This window comes from Hevea brasiliensis, chromosome 10, assembly GCF_030052815.1.
Source record: "Hevea brasiliensis isolate MT/VB/25A 57/8 chromosome 10, ASM3005281v1, whole genome shotgun sequence".
Classification (NCBI taxonomy): Eukaryota; Viridiplantae; Streptophyta; class Magnoliopsida; order Malpighiales; family Euphorbiaceae; genus Hevea; species Hevea brasiliensis.
This window is the reverse complement of record NC_079502.1, coordinates 16,727,734-16,747,664: the sequence shown is the minus strand read 5'-3', so window position 1 is coordinate 16,747,664 and position 19,931 is coordinate 16,727,734. Positions and strand designations below refer to the sequence as shown.

Here is a 19,931-nt window from a genome sequence, read left to right as displayed (position 1 = left end):
GATTACTAATATCAACAAAAGCCCTTCGTCATTATATCTATTTCTTCCCAAAATAAGAAAAATTGCAACTATCTATTTCTAAAAAGATGTGTAATTGCAGACAGAACCCTGCGCACTTCTGGTTGGGTAACAACGTGTACAGTTCATAAGCTTATACATAATCCTGAAGAAAATGTTTCAAACTGTTGAGCGTGCAAACCAACCATGTTACTTGTAATCCTGTAACATTTCTTGTTGAAAAACACGTGCATATAGCTATTCAAAAACTCAGCATATCATCAAAAGTTCCCACCAATTTTCTGAGATATTTATTCTGGGTTTGTAGAATAAAAATATATTGACTTCCCTGTATACCAGCAAACTGAAATTATATGGAACTTCTTCATACATCAAGGAGAAGTCGTCGAGGATCCTCTACAACATCTTTGATACGCCGTAAGAAAAATACAGCCTCTCTTCCATCAATCAGCCTGTGATCGTACGTCAATGCTATGTACATCATTGGCCTTGGGACTATGTTGCCCTCAACAACCATTGGTCGGTTGACGATAGAGTGCATGCCCAAGATAGCAGACTGCAAGACAGGAAGGTAAAAAATAGAGCTGTTTTTAAGGATCTTTTTTTTATTATTATTCATCTAGGAATTAAACAAAAAGAGGTTATATAAAGCAAAACCTGGGGAGGGTTGATAATTGGTGTACTCAAAAGGCTTCCATAAACACCACCATTAGATATTGTGAATGTACCTCCAGCCATCTCATCAATTGATATAGAACCATCATTTGCTTTCTTAGCTAGAGTGTTGATCTCCTTCTCTATCTCCGCAAAGTTCATACTACCAGCATCACGGATAACTGGAACAACAAGACCCTTTGATGGGGGCAGAGGCAAGGGGAGGCCAATGAGGAGAAGGAAAGCTATTAGTTCTTTTCCAATTAAAAGGCAATAAAATGCATAATTAATACAATATGAAAGTGCAATTCATCTCGTTGAATGATACAAACTGAAAACGCTATAGGAAACAAAAATACAAGGCTCATCAAAATCTATCCAACCACATAAGAACGGAGAAAGGTTATCTAGAGTACTTCACTAATTGCTTGATTCTCAACAGTCCCCCCTCTGCAGTAATGGTAGAAAGTCGTTACATAAACAATGTCAAACTATGTGTTAGATAACATCACATGTGCAACTTGTGTGCATATGACTAGTTCCCAAAACATCTGCTGAAGTCTGCAAATTTGAGGCCATTGCAAAATTTGTCAAAATGTCCTTCATAATGTGATTAGCCTCAAGAAGCTTTTAGCAACTCATGGTTTTATATCAAGGTCTCATATATATATATATATATATATATATATATATGTGAGAGAGAGAGAGAGAGGTCTCCTTGTGGACATTTTGTAATGTAAGACTACCAATTCCATCTAATGCAAAGTTTTGCAAGAATTTGATTAAAATGATACAGTACTAATACTTTTAATAAATTTGGATAATATATACTGAAAGTACAGCATGCTGGTACTTCAATTTATTGCTTTTCAACTGATACTGTATATATCTCATGTTTAGAATTGTGTCAATTTCACAAGTAACGATACCAAAAGCCCAAAACATTAGGGTAAATGAACCAAAAATCTAGAACTTAAGTGCTTATGTCAATTTTAACTTCACCATTCATTTCATCAAACTATAAAGTTAAGGTGATGGTGTCAATTGTAGTCACTCTACTTAAATAAAATATAACTTGGAGAGTTGTTTTGGGTAATTTTGATCTATTCGTTGGGTAATTTTGATCAACCGTCCCTCAACTTGGAGAGTTGTGTCACTTCCTCCCTCATCTTTAATTTATTACAATAAAATCTCTAAATTTTAATTTTATTTCACAAAAATCCATCTAACCTACAATAGCAGATTTTATTTCACCATTTTTCCTATTTTCCTTCTTTTTCTCTTTCTTACCTTTATGGTTAAATTAATTAATAATTATTTATTAATAAAATTATTTTATTTTAATTAAATTTTTTAATAAAATTATTAATTATGTATATGTTATTTCTTATTAATTAAAATTTAATTAGCAACAATATGAAAATAACATTAATAACAACAACAATAATAATAATAAATTTTAATTTCTTAAATATTATTTTATTAGTATATAATATTTCATCAATATACTATGAAGTTGTGAGAGAGAGTTGTGGAGCATCGATTACGTCATGATACTTCTATCTCTCTCAATCAATTTGGTTTTATGTCCGGTCGTTCAACTATGGAAGCTATCTTTCTCATTAGAAGCTTGATGGAGAAATATAGAGATGTGAAGAAAGATCTACACATGGTTTTTATTGATTTGAAGAAGGCTTATGATAATGTTCCAAGAGATGTCTTATGGAATGCGTTAGAACAAAAGAGGGTATCTATTAGGTATATACAAGTGTTGAAAGATATGTATGAAGGAGTAACTACTATTGTGCGCACAGTGGGGGGGGACACGAGATTTTCCGATCTCAATTGGATTACACCAAAGATCAACCATAAGCCCTTACCTTTTTACATTAGTTTTAGATGAATTGACGAAACATATACAAGAGAGTATTCCTTGGTGCATGATATTTGCGGATGATATTGTTCTGATAGATGAGACACGAGAAGGAGTCAATAGAAAGCTAAAACTTTTGAGAAGTACTCTAGAGTCAAAGGGTTTTAAGTTAAGTAGAACGAAGACAGAATACATGCATTGTAAGTTCAGTGAAGGCCAAACTGGTGATAGGGAAGGAGTTAGTTTGAATGGAGTGGTACTGTCCCAAAGTAATCACTTTAAATATCTAGGCTCAGTTCTTCAAGTAGATGGGGGATGTGAAGAGGATGTTAGTTATAAGATTAAAAGCCGGATGGTTGAAGTGAAGACGAGCCACGAGAGTTTTATATGATCGTAAGATCCCCAACAAGTTGAAAGGAAAACTTTAACGTACAGTCATACGACCGGCTATGTTATATGGTAGTGAGTGTTGGGCACTGAAAGAGTCGTATGTGTCTAAGATAAGAGTTGCAGAGATGAGAATGTTAAGGTGGATGAGTGGCCATACTAGACTAGATAAAGTCCATAATGAGAGTGTTAGAGAAAAGGTAGGAGTGGTGCCAATTGAAGATAAGTTGAGAGAAGGGAGATTGAGGTGGTTTGATCATGTGAAGCATAGACATACGGAGGCTCCAATTAGACAAGTAGAGCACATTAGGTTAGAGGATAGAAAGAAAAAAAAAAAAAAGGTAGACCTAAATTGACTTGGAGGAGAGTAGTACAACATAACCTAGAAGCATTACACATTTCTGAGGATTTAACCCAAAATCGTTTAGAGTGGAGAAAGCGAATCCATATAGCCGACCCCAAATTTTTGGGATAAAGGCTTAATTGAGTTAAGTTGAGTTGTATGATATTTCATCAATATTTCAGTTTTTACATAAAAATAAAAATAAAAATTTATTTTGATTAAATGTTAATTTAGTACTAATTTAATCATAAAGATAAGAAAGAGAGAAAATAAAGGGGCAAAATGATAATTTTATTTTTAAAAGAGAATGGCAAAAGGATAATTTTATCGTTTTTGACATGAAAACCTGTTATTGCACGTTAGAGGGATTTTTGTAAAATGAAACTAAAGTTAAGAAATTTTATAGTAACAAATTGAAGATGAGAGACAAAAGTGAAACAACCCTCAAAGTGAAGGGACAATCAATAAAAATTACCCCTTTTCGTTCCTAGACTTTCATGTTTGAAATTATTTGGATTTCACTCTCTATTAGGTTATAAATAAATGAAGATAACCCTAAATCTTATCAATGAACATGAAATTAAAATGTGAGAAGATGTAGATCATTTCTTAGACTTGTTTAATAATTTATATTCTCTTTAGAAAAAAAAAATTGTAAATGGAAGTCATTTGACACCTCACTGTACAATATGAGACTTGTAAAGGCCCAAATGGAATGTCCAACAGAATATTGGTACAGTTGACACCATTACCCTAAAATTTAGGCTATAATTGATAAAAGTGAGAGGTAAGGCTAACATTGACACAAGCACAAAAGTATTGGATTTTCTTATCATTTAGCCTAATAATTAATATACTAAGAAATTTGTGGTAAAAAAATATAACTTTTTTTGGCAAATAGGTTGTAGTGGTTTCCGAAAAGGGGAGGGGGGGGGGGGGGGGGGGGCGGGCGGCGGGGGGTGGTGGTGCAGTTGTAGGTTTTTGAAGCATGAATAAGTGTGTGTGTGTGTGTTGTATTGCTCCCAAAACAAGGAAACATTTAGATCAGTGATACAATGACCACAAGAATAAACCCATGAGTTTCCCTATTACTGAATTGAGATTGAACGAGCATAGGTGAATGAATGAGCCAAGACCAGAATCCATGAAGAGTGACAGTGAGATGGTCTTACTTGGGCTTGAGCCAACCATTGCTAAAAGATTAGACCTAACCAATTAGCTTAGTTAGCCTTGACCCTTATAAGCCATTGAATTTCTCATATAGTTTAGATATGGGATTTAGAACTCTTAACACTCCCCAAGTGGCAACTAGGACATTTTGGTTGGCACTTGAAACTTGAAATCCTTTCTTTAAAACCTTGAACTTTTGATGCAATGGCAATTCCAAGAAACTTTGGACTTAAAACTTGAATTGAATTTGAATTGAACCGCCTAAGCTGCTTTGGTACCATATTATTGAATTGAAATTGAACAGGCAAAGGTGAATGAATGGGCCAAGGGAAGAGACCATGAAGAGTGAGATGGGCTTACTTGGGCTTATGCCAACCATTTCTAAAAGGTTAAACATAACCAATTAGTTTAGTTAGCCTAGACGCTTATAAACTCATTAAATTTGTTGTATACTTCAGATGTGGGATTTGGAACTCTTAACACCAAGCTGACATCCTTAATTCTATGAATTTGTTCAACTTTGATATCATGTCTATTGCTAGCCATCACTGACAATTTCAATTCCATATTTAAGAAAATAGAATGTTTTTGCATAGACAAAGTTAGACGTGCCCTATTTTGACACAAAGCTCATTAGGGTTGAGTAGTTTTCGATTTGAACAAAAAAATGAACTGAACCGAGCCAATTCGATTCAGTTTGTTGGTTCAATCATTTTAATTCGGTTTTTTTTTTTTTAGTAATTTCCATTTTCGATTCGGTTCGGTTAATTAACCAAAATTTAAGGAAAAACCGAATTGATCAATTATCATCCCATTCCCATCCCATATAGCTCTATTCTCTTGTAAATAACGAAACTTCTCCCTTAAATCCCATTCAATATCCACATGATAAAATCCCTTGCCCTACATTTTCACTCACAGTTGAAGCCCATCTATCTTCAACAAGTCCCATTCATCTATCTTCCACAACCAAAGCTTCTCCCACAAGTCCCATTCATCTATCGACTTCTTCAACTACAAATTTTTTTTTTTTTTTTATATTATTTCTATTTCCATTTTCATTTCATTTCAAGGCAAATTCAGCTTATGCCCTTTCATCAAGTCCAAATTTTCACCTCATAAACAACAAGGTGAATAGCATGTTCAATTTCTATGCATTAATCGCTAGGATAAGCTATAATCCTTCCTTCTCAAGCCAGATGATGTTTTTGAATAAGAGTATGGGAGAATAAAGATGATACAAGAAGGAAAAACAAGGGGAAAGTGTAAAATCTTCAATGAAGGACACACCCATGCTTCTACTTCTACTTTGTGAAAATAATACTCTTTCAATTCAAAATTTTGAGGGTAAAGAATTATAATCTTGTTAATTTTAGATCTATAATTTAGGGTTTATGATATTGATTTCAATTTGTGATTTATGTTATTATTATTTCAATTTGTTTTTTTTTTTTTTTGAAAGTTTTCAATTTGTGAACTAACTCCGCCTAAGTAGTTTGTGCTTAGCCGATCCCAAGCCGGATAAAGGAGAAGGGTTGCGGTAGGTGACAACCAGCGTAAAAATTTTATCACATCTAATGATATGGATTCAAATAATATAAACGTTGGGGCGCTCTCTACTTATGACGCGCTACATCAGAAGAATTACACATTTCCGAGGATTTAACTTAAAATCGTTTAGAATGGAGAAAGAGAATCCATATAGCCGACCCCAAATTCTTGGGATAAATGCTTAATTGAGTTGAGTTGAGTTGAGTTGAGTTGAGTTTCAATTTGTAAACTGATGAGTGAGGATACTACTGATAGAGAGTGGATATGAAAGTGAAGGGAAACGACACATTTGCCTTGTGATTTTTTATGTATGTATATGTTGATTTGTAAAGAATTTCGGTTCTCTTTAAACCGAACCGAACCGAACTGTACCGATATTTATCAGTTTGGTTTGGTTCGGCTATTTCTATATTATGGGTTTGGCTTGATTTAGATTTTTAGTGAAATTCAGTTTTTGATTATTTCAGTTCGGTTCACTTCTGAACCGAACCGACCATTTGCACACCCTTATCTCATGCTGTCTGTGCTGATTCCCAAAGAGTGCCTAGAGTTTCAACAGTATTACCCTTGCAAAATAAAGTACAGTTTCCAAACAATCCAGGGAAAATGCAACTGATGTTGGCATCAATGTAGCAATCAATACATAATCATTAGGGCATGTTGGTCATAAATGTTAAGATCCTTAAACAGTAAATTTATTCATTACCTTTTCTATTTCATAAATCTCAATCATTCAATATTTTTCACCCTCTCCAATAGTAAGACACAAAATGTTAATGAACTTATTGTCTGACAAATTTACCTCCCAAATTCTTATGTGAAAACCCACATACATTTGGAGAATTCAAAATGATTGAATAATGAATTAATTGAATATTAATATACCTTTGGAGTGCCAACAGCAATGCTAATATCAATGTAATCTCTATATATGATATCATCTCCATCAATGACAGCATTTACAACTGGTTGGTACTGAAGTGCGCTAACTGCAGCCTGTAAAAATAATAATGAGATTCATGCATGCAGGCACATGGAAAAATTAAAATCATAAAACACGTGTAATGATGCTCTAATACAATATAAATTCTAAAATTCAACATCTTACTTTGACAAATCCTGACATAAATCCCAATTTCACTCCATGTTTTTCCACAAATGCATCTTTATAATCAGAGCGGAGCTTCATCAAGTTTGTCCTGCATTGTACAGCATCATGATGACATAGTATAAATAATGAAATTGAAATTACAGTTAGCAAATACTCAAACGATGAAGAAACCATAGAAAAATTGTAGTTTTGATGGCATGGCAATTTCATTCACTAAAGTTCCTTCAGCCCCTCACCCCCCCCCCCCCCCCCCAATAAGCAAGGTACTTAATTATTAAATTGCCAATTGCACAGTGCTTAATCACTTATACCGTAAGTAAGATTACAGATACATATTGGAAACAAGATCTATCGAAACAAAGATAGTTTAACTTCATTCGTGATGAATGAAAGATCAAATTGAACTTACATATCAACCTCGTTGAATGTGGTCAACATTGCAAATGTATTTTGGGAATCTTTCAAGCGTGCTGCAACCCGCTTCCTTAGTCTTGTCATGGGAACCTTGATGACAAAACGACACAATAGTTGAGAGCACAGCCTTGTCAATAAGGTGGCATAAACACAAAAACTGCATTTTTCAAGTCATAATGGAAAAAAAAAAAAAAAAAACACACTACAACATACTCTTCTTTCTCTGTCCTTTGGTGGAAGCTGGGGTTCCGTGGGTTTAGGAGGTGGTGAAGGAGCTTTGGCTGCAGGTTGTGGTGCAGATGGTGCTCTTTTAGTCTCCTTACTGGAGGAAGCCTTTGCTGTAGGGGTTTGTGTTTTTTCACTCTCCTTTTTTGCAGGAGGGGGAGTCTCTGGAGCTGCCTTTTCTTGTGGTGCAGTTTGTGTTACTGCTTCAGCTGATTTTGAAATGACAGCAATCTTGGTACCTGGTTCCACCGTTTCACCTTCCTTGGCTACTAACTACTAGCAATTAAAAGAAAAGGAGAGAGAGAGAGAGAGAGAGAGAGATCAGATAAGAAAAAAATATCCACTACCAAAGAGGAAGAAATTGGTATATCTTCGAATCTAATATTTGCTAAAGTGCATTGATTTTTTACCTTCTGGATAACACCAGCTTCAGGACTAGCTACATCAATGGTCACCTAGTGGTAAATAAACAATTCAATCATGTTTAAGGCACTCAGTTTCAGCAAAGACCCATTTTGATGCCTCAGAATCACAGAAATTACTCTTGAAATGCATTACCTTGTCAGTTTCAATCTGGGCAATGAGCTCATCAACTTCAACTCTGTCACCAGGTTCTGCTCATAAGATATAATATGCATCCAAGGCATGAGATTCATTAGGCATTCCAATCATGCATTTGAATGCACAGAAAAATTCAACCATGTATGATTAAAGAATGAAGTGCTTTATAAGTGAAAGCACCAGAAGCCAACTATTAGAGTGACATACTCTTCAAGAATTTTGCCAAAGTGCCATCAGTAATGGATTCACCCATGAAAGGGACAACAGCATCAACTAGGTCTCCTACAACCCAAGATAAAATAAATAAGAACAGAGTTCACAAGCATAAATATGCAAAGCCACCTAGAAAAGCATGAATTCATCAATTACCACTATCTGAAGAAAATGATCTATTCTTCAAACCAATTTGATATTCAGGTTGCACCAATATAGTAACTTCCCTGTTGACAAAAGAAAGGGAGAGGAAAATTGAAGAAGATAATAAACTTTCACTTATTTCTCTGATGTGTAAAATATAAAAGGCTTAAAGGTTTTATTAAAAAAAATAATAATAACATAAACCATCAATCTTTGAGTGTTTTCGCAATTTTGCCCAAATATTTTAATTTTGGCAATTTGACGATTTAAAAACTTAGCTACAATTATGTCTAAGTCTAACTGACCAAAACTAGTCAAACTTGCAATAAAGAAAATATTTTATCAGCAATTGAATCAAAAATTATTTGATGTATAGCTATAGCATGGGGAAGGACTTGCAACTAATCTGGACTAATTTTTTATTCAAATTGGTAACAAAATGTTTTTTTTATTTCAATTTAAACCAGGAGGACAAAATTGCAACTAAGTTTTGAAATCATAAAAAATTGCCAAAATTAAAAAGATTGGACTAAGGATTTTCTTGGCTATTATTTAAGCCAATACAAAAAAGTTGAGTTTATGTTAAAACTAATCAACTAACAAGATAAGTGCAAAGTTGAGAGCTCACTCACCTTCCTAGCTTTGCTACATGAATGCCTAAGAAAGCAAGCATTAAAGAAATAAATAAGAAAGAACATTAACAAGTTAAAAAAAAAAAAAAAAAAAAAAAAAAGAAAGAAGAAGCAGCATAGAATTAATTTCTAGTAAGTAGCATTTTGATTTAGATATGATTACCTAAGGAAGTGGAGTAACTAAAGCTCTGGAAAATATTGCCACTGACTATAGCCTGCATGATCCCTAATAGATTAACATCTCCACCAAACTTCATAATAAATAGATTTTGAATTGAAACTTATGTACAATATCCTGGGAAGATAATGAAGAATGAACTGATATTGGATAGATAGATGGACAGACAAATTATAATGCAGGTAAAGAAACTATACAGCAAAATAAGGGTGAGAAGCAAAGAAACTCCACTTTTATAATTTATTCCTTAAGCATATCAGATATAAAGCAGTTCTCCATGTTGTTTAACAAAATCTAAACCATTTAATATTTAATGAAGAAACTCTCTGTTTTTCCTTAAAAAACACACAGAGCATTAAAGATGTCATATCAACATTTCATACACATGGTTTACAGCTCCAACTGAAAGAAAGAGAAGTTCTTTAAATTCTATGGCACATCCAAAACACACCATAACATAATGAACCTATTATTACTGCCTATCTTATTACATTCCAATTGGCACTATCCTATTAGTCATAATCCATATCTATCCAAGAATTTAGTGCTAAAATTTCACCATTAGTGTTGTTCCACTTCCACATCAAGCGGGCTAAATAAGCAAAATGAAAATGGCATTACTCATAATGAAATCCTAGGACATTCTCACCGATGAAAATGAAAAAGGCACTTAGAACATGGAAAATTCTTATCTACAACCGAGTTCGACTCAACCAATTAGAATTCAAGAAACCATGCTTTGTAACCAGATCCACTATGTTCTGTAGTAGGATCCACCATTATGTCAATTATGATTGATATTTTTCGTGCTCAGCAATAAGCTAAAAATGGATGATTAGTACCTCCTTTTGTGCGAAACATCTTGGCCTGATTGTTGCTGGCCTAATTCTTGAAACCGACTTGCCTGCAACCCAAGACTGTCCATAATCGGAAAGACCATCAGTTGAAATATGATTATTAAGTAATTTATATACATATACAATACAGGAACAAAGGAAACGAAACCAAGAACGATGAGAAGGAATTCAGAATTTACCGAAGCAACTCCGCGGCGAATAATTCCCCAAATCATCTCTTACACCTCTCACTATCGAATTTTTAGAAGTTCAACAGTTAGTGATTCTGCGTCAAAATTCAACACAATTAGCTTAATAACAGCTTGACATTAAGCATAACATTAAGATTATCATTATCACTCTTTGAGAATTATCAAAAACCAACAAAATCATTCATTTTCCTTCCATTTTCTCAGCAACCAAACATGGCTCATAAAAATAAATCCTAATTAAGTGGTGAAAAGAGATCAAATTGGTGAAATCAGATGCACAAATGAACCAAGACATGCATTTACCTGATGGAGGAAGAGAAGAAGAGTTGTTCTAGAAGAAAGCAGAGAGAGCGATTCTGAATATAGAAAGAGAAGGAAAAGAGGAGAAGAAAAGTATAAAAATGAGAGAGAGATTCTAGGCATCTAGTGACTTTTTCTCATAGACCATCAAACTTGCGTTCCGTCTGGCAAATTTCTTTGTGGCGTGGCGAGGCGTACTTTTGTCGTGTAGTGCTGATCATTCACCGCTCAACCAACGTGGGCGGAAGATGCCACCTCAGTTTGGTAAATAATTATAAAAGCCAATGTTCGGTCCAACTTTGACCTTTGCCGATGCAAATCTGTTGTTGACCAAAAAAAAATAAAAAATAAAAAATAATGCGTCGGCGCCCATTTCATTGGGACTTCTTATTTTTTTAATTACTAATTACTTCTTATATTTTAAAAAAATTAAATATTTAATTTTTATATTTTAAAAATATATTATTTAATATATATATTTAACTTCATTAATTATTTAATTTCTTCATTAAATTTTTTTATTAATCAATATTAATTAAATTACTAATTAATTTTTTTTTATTTTAATAAAATTAATTAATTAATAAAAATATATTAATTAATATCTATAATTTAACTTTATTAACTATTTAATCTCGTAATTATTTTTTATATATAAATTATCCTAATCTTTTCTCTTTTTATTTCTCTTATTTTTCCTTATTTCTCTCTCTCTCCGTGTTTATTCACCTCTACACTTACATTCCTCTCCCCTATTCTCTCTTTATTTTCATCTTTTGATAAAAATGATATAAGCTATTTACACACAAAAAATTAATTAGTTTTCTTAAATTTTTAAATAATAAAGAAAAATTATTTTTTAGTAGAAAAAATACAAAAATGATATCTGAAGAACTAAAAATATAAAAAAATGTAAATTCAAATTTAGTCTTCACATAGAAAAATTTTTATTTTTATTTAAGAATATATTTTTTAAAATACTATATTTTTTAAAATATAAGAACCAACTAATTAATTTTAATAAAATAGAGGGATAAAATATAGTGTTTTTTGAAATTCAATGATTAATTAATTAATTTTCTCAAAATAGAGGACTAAATAGTAATTTGACTAGCATAGAATAATGAAAATTATGATAGAATGACTAAATAATTTAACAAAAATAAAATATAGGGACCAAGTAATTAATTTTATTAAAATAAAAAAACTAAATAATATATTTAAATAAAAATATTGATGAGAAGAATTTAAATATATACTTTCATTTCAATTCAGTCAAGGTTATTTTTTTATATTGCTTAGATTTATGATAGATGTAAACATTAATTTTTTATATATTCAATTTATCTCTTGAGATTAAGGTGGCAATGGATAAGATACTATAAAACTCATCATATTTAAATTCGATTAATATATTTAATGCTCTAATTTTAAATTTGATTAAAATCTTAAATTAGCCAAACTCATACAAAACACGTTTATTGTTATCCAAATAATATTAGATAGGAATGAAAATGGCTGGATTGGAGGTAGGCACTGCTCCCTCATCCTCGCCCACAATAGATTGGGGTTGGGGCGAGACTTTCTTGTCAAGAGATGAGACAAGATGGGTTTCACTGTGAAGATTTTTCTTTTTATTTTATATTTTAATTTATTATTATACAATATAAATTTATTTATTAAAATATAAATTATAAGTTAAGAATGTAAGTTTTAAATATAATCTTAATAATATACAATATATTTTTTAAATTTATAATATTTAAAAACATAAAATAAATAATAATATATAATTATTTAATACATAACTATAAATTATTCTTAATAAAATAATAATAATGATAATAACAATAACAAAAACACTAATAATAATAAATTATTATTATTATTATTAGGCAAAATGCATATTTTAACCCTTAAAGTATGGGCCAACAGTTATATAAGCCTTTAAAGTGTTTCGAGATCCAAACAAGCCCTTTAAATTTTAAAAATGATTAAATAAGTCTTTTAAATTTTAAAAATAGATTAAATAAGTCTTTTAATATTTTAGAGACAAATAAGTCATTTAATTTTTAAAAATTAATAAAAAAATACTAAACTATAATTTACTTATAATAAAAATCCAGCTAAGGCTGTATACGAAAATCTTCTAGTCCATGAAGTCCTTATAAGCAATCCCGTATATCTAATTTGCAATATTCTAGTAAGTATTTGCTGTATCTTGAAACAAATTGATAAGTTGTTTTTTACCTAATGATTCAAGAAACTTATCTATGGGTTCCAAAAACTTTTGTAGATAAGTTTCTTAAACAATTTTATAAATAATAACTTATCAATCTGTTCTAAGATGCAGTAGATTTATACAATGATATTACAAATCAGATACGCAGGATTGCTAATGAGGATCCCATGTACTGGAAGATCTTTGTGCACAGTCTTGGCTAGATTTATATTAGAAGCAAATTATAGTTTAGCCTTTTTTATCTATTTTTTAAAATTAAAGGGCTTATTTATTTACAAAATAGTAAAATGGCTTATTTGATCTATTTTTAAAATTTGAATGACTTATTTGATCATTTTTAAAAGTTAAAGAGCTTAATTGGATCTCAAAATACTTTAAGAACTTATGTGACTATTTAACATAATTTTAAGGGTCTAAATAAGTTTTTTGTCTTATTATTATCACAGCAAGTTGTGGGGATTTGAGGTGGGGAGACTTTTTCCACATTCCCGCCCCACACAATATTGGAATCGTGACAGGGTTGAGTAAAATTGATCAGGTGCAAGCGGATCAGATCGACTTTGGGAACAATTATCATCCCCAATACTTGACCCATTTAGATTAATATATTTTAATTAATAATCTATATAAATTATATAAATTATATTTATTCAAAATATATTATATAAAAAAATTTATAAATATAATATATATATATATATATATATATATATATATATATATATATATATATATATATATATATATATATATATATATATATATATTATTTATATAAACGGCTTATTTTTTAAACCTTGACCTATTCTAAACTCAACTTTATACAATTTATACTATTCAAACTTATCTTAATAGAATTTCAACGAATCAACTCAACTAAGCCTTTATCCCAAAAATTTATTGGGGTCGGTTATATATATTCTCTTTCTTCACTCTAAACAATTTTAAGTTAAATCCTCGGAAATGTATAATGCTTATAGGCCATGTTGTACTACTCTCCTCCAAGTCAGTTTAAGTCTACCCCTTCTTTTCCCTCTATCCTCTAATCCAATGTGCTCTACTTGTTTAACTGGAGCCTCCATGTGTCTGCGCTTCACATGACCAAACCATCTCAATCTCTCTTCTCTCAACTTATTCTCAATTGGCACCACTCCTACATTTTCTCTAATACTCTCATTATGGACCTTATCTAGTCTAGCATGGCCACTCATTCACCTTAACATTCTCATCTCCATAACTCTCATCTTAGACACATACGGCTCCTTCATTGTCCAATACTCACTACAATATAACATGGTCAGTCGTATGATTATACGGTAAAATTTTCCTTTCAACTTATTGGGAATCTTGCGATCACATAAAACTCTCGTGGTACGTCTCCACTTCAACCATCCAGCTTTAATCCTATGACTAACATCCTCCTCACATCCCCCATCTACTTGAAGGATTGAGTCAAGATATTTAAAGTGTTTACTTTGGGGCAATACCACTCCATCCAAACTAACTCCCTTCCTATTACCATTTTGGCTTTCACTGAACTTGCAATGTATGTATTCTGTCTTCGTTCTACTTAACTTAAAGCCCTTTGACTCTAGAGTACTTCTCCAAAGCTCTAACTTTCTATTCACTCCTTCTCGCGTCTCATCTATCAGAACTATATCATCCGCAAATATCATGCACCAAGGGATACTCTCTTGTATATATTTTGTCAATTCATCTAGAACTAATGTAAAAAGGTAAGGGCTTACAACTAAACCTTGATATAATCCAACTGAGATAGAAAAATCTCTTGTGTCTCCTCTTACTGTGCTGACAATAGTAGTTGCTTCTTCATACATATCTTTCAATAGTTGTATGTGCCTAATAGATACCATCTTTTGTTCTAACACTCTTCATAAGATATCTCTTGGAACACTATCATAAGCCTTCTCCAAATTGATAAAAAGAATATGTAGATCTTTCTTCACATCTTTATATTTCTCCATCAAGCTTCTAATGAAAAAGATCGCTTCTATAGTTGAACAACAATGCATGAAGCCAAATTGATTGGGAGAGATAGAAGTGTCATGACGTAGTCGATGTTCCACAACTCTCTCTAAGTATGGCTCATGAGTTTAATTCCCCTATAGTTTAAGTAACTCTATATGTCTTCCTTATTTTTAAAAATAGGTACTAAATACTCCTCCTCCATTCATCAGGCATTTTCTTTGAGTTTAGAATCTTATTAAACAATTTGATTAACCATGCCACTCCCACATCTCCCAAACAAATCTATACTTCAATTGGTATTCCATCGGGTCCACAGGCTTTACCCACTTTTATTCTCCTAAGTGCTTTCTTTACTTCTGAAGATCTAATTCTTCTAGTGTAATTCACATTTTTTTCTATTGCTCTATAGTCTATATTCATGCTATTACCTCTTTGACTATCATTAAAGAGATCATCAAAATAATTTCTTCATCTTTATTTAATATCTTCATCTTTCACCAGCACTTTTCCTTTTTTATCCTTAATGCACCTAACTTGATTGAGATCTTAACATTTCTTTTCTCTTCTCCTCATCGAATCAAATACTAAAAATACCTATCCTGTGTCACTCTACCTAAAATTCTTCAAACATATTAAATATCTACTAGAGTTTCAATAAATAATTAAAATTTTTTAATAACAATACATTCACATTGCAACAACAAACTAAAAAGCAAACCATGAAAATCCATCAAAATAATGAAGATAAAAACATCAACTCACTACTGTAATACATGTTTTTGCTATCCTCAATTTCTTTACATGTGTCAACTTCACCACAATCTAGATTTGCTCCTTTTGTTTCCAGCACAATAACTTCCTCAAAGGAAAAGTGTGCTTAATGTTTTTTTTTCTTCTTAATTTTTGTGTGCATAAAAGTTTAAATAAGCCTGCTCTTTAAGAAAGCAATTTGGCTGACTAATAGCTTGAATGCAAGTATACCAGATACTGAGTTCTCAATTATGGGATTGCATTTTTCTGATTTCTAAATCAAATAATTGTGAGAACAAGTTACATTAAATATAACTTCACCTTTAAATGCAATGTGAGTATAAAAGAGAATTGAATTAAAAAGTGAGATTGTATTGATTGCAGAAGAAAATTACAAAGGCTTAAAAATTAAAAGACAATAGTTTAGAAATTGAAATTGATAGTAAAATAAAAGATAAAAGACTTTGAAGCCTTGAGTTGATTGATTGGTTGAATTGTTGGTTGTTGGGGGGCTTCACCCTAGCATGGCACTATCCTTATATAGCTTCACCTGATAAACCCTAGAAGACTCTGAAACTTGCACTTCCCACATCCTGCATTTCTCAATAGTTGTTATCCACCACCTACAGCTGCTTTTAACTTCCCTTATAACAGTTAACTTCATAATTCCCACTTGATAGATAAATTCATAACTTCCCACTATATGCTTAACTTCTATTCACAATTATCTCTAACTACCCAAAAATAACTAATAACATTATTTAGACATCATAATTAAATTAAGACAATAAAAATAATTAAATTAATTCTATAAAAAAATTAATTTAATTAATCATGAGTCTGAACACTTTTTTTTTTGTGTGTAAACAAAGCCCTCAACTTTTTTTCAAAGTCCAAATAAGTCCATTTTTTACTTTTTGGCTAAATTAACCCATAATTTTACATTTAAGTCCAAATAAGTCCAGCTTTTTGCCAACAAAATAAAATAATAATATTTTAAATTTTTATTAATAAAATATTTCTTTATATTTTTAAATATAAAAATTATTTATTATTTTTAATTAAAATCAAAAATAAAAAAATAAAGAACCTAACTCAAAAAGTCAAAATCACATATCATAAGCCAAATCCCCAAATTGACATTTTCTCCACCTCTTTCTCCTCCTTTCACTGTGCTCTCCTTCGATTATTCCTCACTGTTCTTCTTCCCCACCGCAAGTCACGGTGCTGCACGCTCCTCTCTTTGTGTGCTAGGTCTCTTCTTTCTTTTTTCTCTGCGTAATGCGTCTCTTCTCTCTCGGCTCTCTTTGCATGCGTGTTACTCATTAAGTCACCAAGTTGCTCCTTACATTCTGCTCTCTCACTGTGAGTCACTCGCTTGTATTTATAGATTGTGGCCTTTTCAATTTCCAGATCTGGGGATAATTGAATTAATTATGTAATTTTGTGTTTGAATGGCTCTTTGGGCCTTGACTGCAAGAATTTCTAGGGTGTGAAACTCTAGGATTGATGGTTGTGAAACTCTGGATTTGTGAAAAGACAATGATGGAAGAATTTTCTGGGTTTGTTTGTGAATTTTTTGGGCTAGATTGTATGAAATTATGATTGATGTTCTTGACTTTTTTATTTTTTAATTTTTAATTTAATTAAAAATAAATGAATGAAGAATTTATGGGCTTGATTGTATGAATTCATGAATGATGTTCTTTATTTTTTTTAATTTTAGTTTTAATTTATATAAATTTTAATATTTAAAAATTACTAAAAATGGTATTTTCTTAAGTACAATGGTTTGTTTTCAAATTGCTCCATTATTTGAACAATTTAGACATTGAGTCTCTCCGAGTCCTGAGACACGATAGTGTCTTTGCCTCACAGGCTTATTGTTTTTGGAGGCATTGGAAACCTTGTCAAAAACAAATACTGAATAAAAAGTGATATTCGTGCCATTGGAAAATTATTTTGATACTATAAGAGATTGTCTCATTGGGCATGTCAAATATTGAGTGTATTATTTGCTGTAAAACAATTTGGATGGCTAACAACTTAGGATTACAAACGTGCCAAATATTGAGTGTATTAACTATGGGATTACGCTTTCTAACTTTTGAATTAAATGATTGTGAGAACCAACTACACTAAATATAACTTCACCTTTAAATGCAATGTGAGCATGAAGGATAACTTCAATTGAAAAGTGAGATTGTATTGATTATTGAAAGAAATTATAAGACTTGAAAATTATGCAATAGCTTGAAAATTAAAGATTTCTTAGAATTGAAATTGATAATGAATATAAAGGGTGGATTAGCTGCTGGAGTGTAACACGCCTCACCCATTTATAGTGTAGCCGAGCAAAGTGTGCTACATTTGGTGCCAAAGCACCTTATCTTATCTTACTTTATTCCTTTAATAATTTGATCTCATTATATTTTAATATCAATTATTTTTAAATGGAGAAACCAGCAGAGTTTTTCCAATTTTATTATCAGTTGGCGTACTTCACTATTCACCTGCTTGAAATTTTCAATAATATTTTACAATAATAATCTCATTAATTATTCTCATAACCATCTCATCATTCACATCTCATTCATATATCTCAATTTTATATTCATTTCCATGTATTTCCATTCATGCACAATTTATATATATAAATTCTCAAGTTTTATTAATTTACATAATTTACAGACTGATTACATAAATTCATAATTTACATGATCTATAAATTAATTATAGTTCCATAATCTATATTTCAACATACAATTCATAGTTTACATTACAAATAATAACTAATTATAATGTACAAAATACATAATATGATCTATATGGGCCTTATATATATGCATTTCTGAGGAGATGACAACCTTAAACACTCTGCAGATCAGAACTCTAAAATCTCTGGTTGGTATTCGTTGAGCTTTAACTTCAGTACCTGCGCGAGGAAACAAATCCATCGCGCTAAGCATTGCTGCTTAGTGGTGCAATAATATAACAAGAAATAATGTATACAAATAAAAAAATAATTAGAGTATATTTTTTATACTCAAGAATTTTACTGGGTTCATATGAAATTTTTCATACAGTATATTTTTCGTCATTTATGTTGCTCTCTAGAATCTTTTTTGTCATAAGTTTACTATAATCATTTATATAATGTACAAATAAATCTAAAATTTATTCTTATACTTATATTCTTATGAAAGTCACATTTGTAATGTTATTTAAGTTATAATTCTTCTACTAGTCTTTTTATCACTTCCTTGATACTTTCTAAGTTGTTTACAATCATTTTGTAATATTTAAAATTTTTAGAACTAATTTAATTTACTTCAGATCATTCTAAGGCACAAATTTTTGGAGCTAATCTAATTTATTTCAAAACTTCTTCTCATTTATTTACTTTCTAGCATTTTTATTTGCTAATATTCGTAACTTATTTTAATAAATTAGACTGCCCAAGTAACTTACGATAGGCTGACTAAACTGGATAACGGGTCGTTGGCACTGGACACCGCGGTGCCTCGGTCCAGTGCCTGGGGACGTCATACCATGGGACGCAGAACGTCAACCATGTATGCAGTCAGTATGGCTAAAAAGCCATGATATCACATAATCGGGCATTAAGCCATGAGTGCGGGCATAAAGCCATGAATACAGGCGTAAAGCCATGAATACAGGCATAAAGCCTTTTGCAGTACTGCTAAAATAATACTTTATTGGCATGCTAATCTATCCAATCTGACACATATGTCTAGGCAATACAAAGGCACATAATATCATTAAATATTAATATATTGTATTTTATGACTTCATTATTTCATGATAAATTTCAATTATAATTTATATATTCATTTGATCATTTATATGATAACAATTCTAAACAATGGTTCACATGTACCATTGTATTCAAAACATTTTTCCTTTCTCTCTTGATGGGAACTTAAATCCCAAATGGCACTTTTATCTCATTTATACATTTAACAATCCATTCATGTAAAGAACATTTCATACTTCATGTTGTTTTGCTAATATATTATGAATTCCACTGGTGTTGGGAGTATAAATCTTAATTACCTATTCCAAGTAATCCATAAACATTTCATGGATTCCAAATTTCATGCCTTA

The 19,931-nt window shown here is 31.3% G+C and overlaps 1 protein-coding gene across 1 annotated transcript; it reads right to left on the bottom strand.

The window, feature by feature from the left end:
• Positions 1 to 94: 94 nt before the first annotated feature.
• Positions 95 to 10,996, bottom strand: LOC110645250 (dihydrolipoyllysine-residue succinyltransferase component of 2-oxoglutarate dehydrogenase complex 1, mitochondrial). The gene is made up of 15 exons (XM_021798337.2): positions 10,826 to 10,996; positions 10,511 to 10,596; positions 10,317 to 10,391; positions 9,460 to 9,511; positions 9,297 to 9,321; positions 8,677 to 8,747; positions 8,515 to 8,589; positions 8,305 to 8,360; positions 8,157 to 8,201; positions 7,735 to 8,019; positions 7,517 to 7,611; positions 7,105 to 7,195; positions 6,882 to 6,992; positions 676 to 870; positions 95 to 574 (listed from the first exon to the last, which is right to left on the bottom strand). The coding sequence occupies exons 2-15, from the start codon at positions 10,544 to 10,546 to the stop codon at positions 383 to 385; spliced, it is 1,404 nt and encodes a 467-aa protein (XP_021654029.2). The 5' UTR covers positions 10,547 to 10,596; positions 10,826 to 10,996; the 3' UTR covers positions 95 to 382.
• Between the last annotated feature and the right edge of the window lie 8,935 nt (positions 10,997 to 19,931).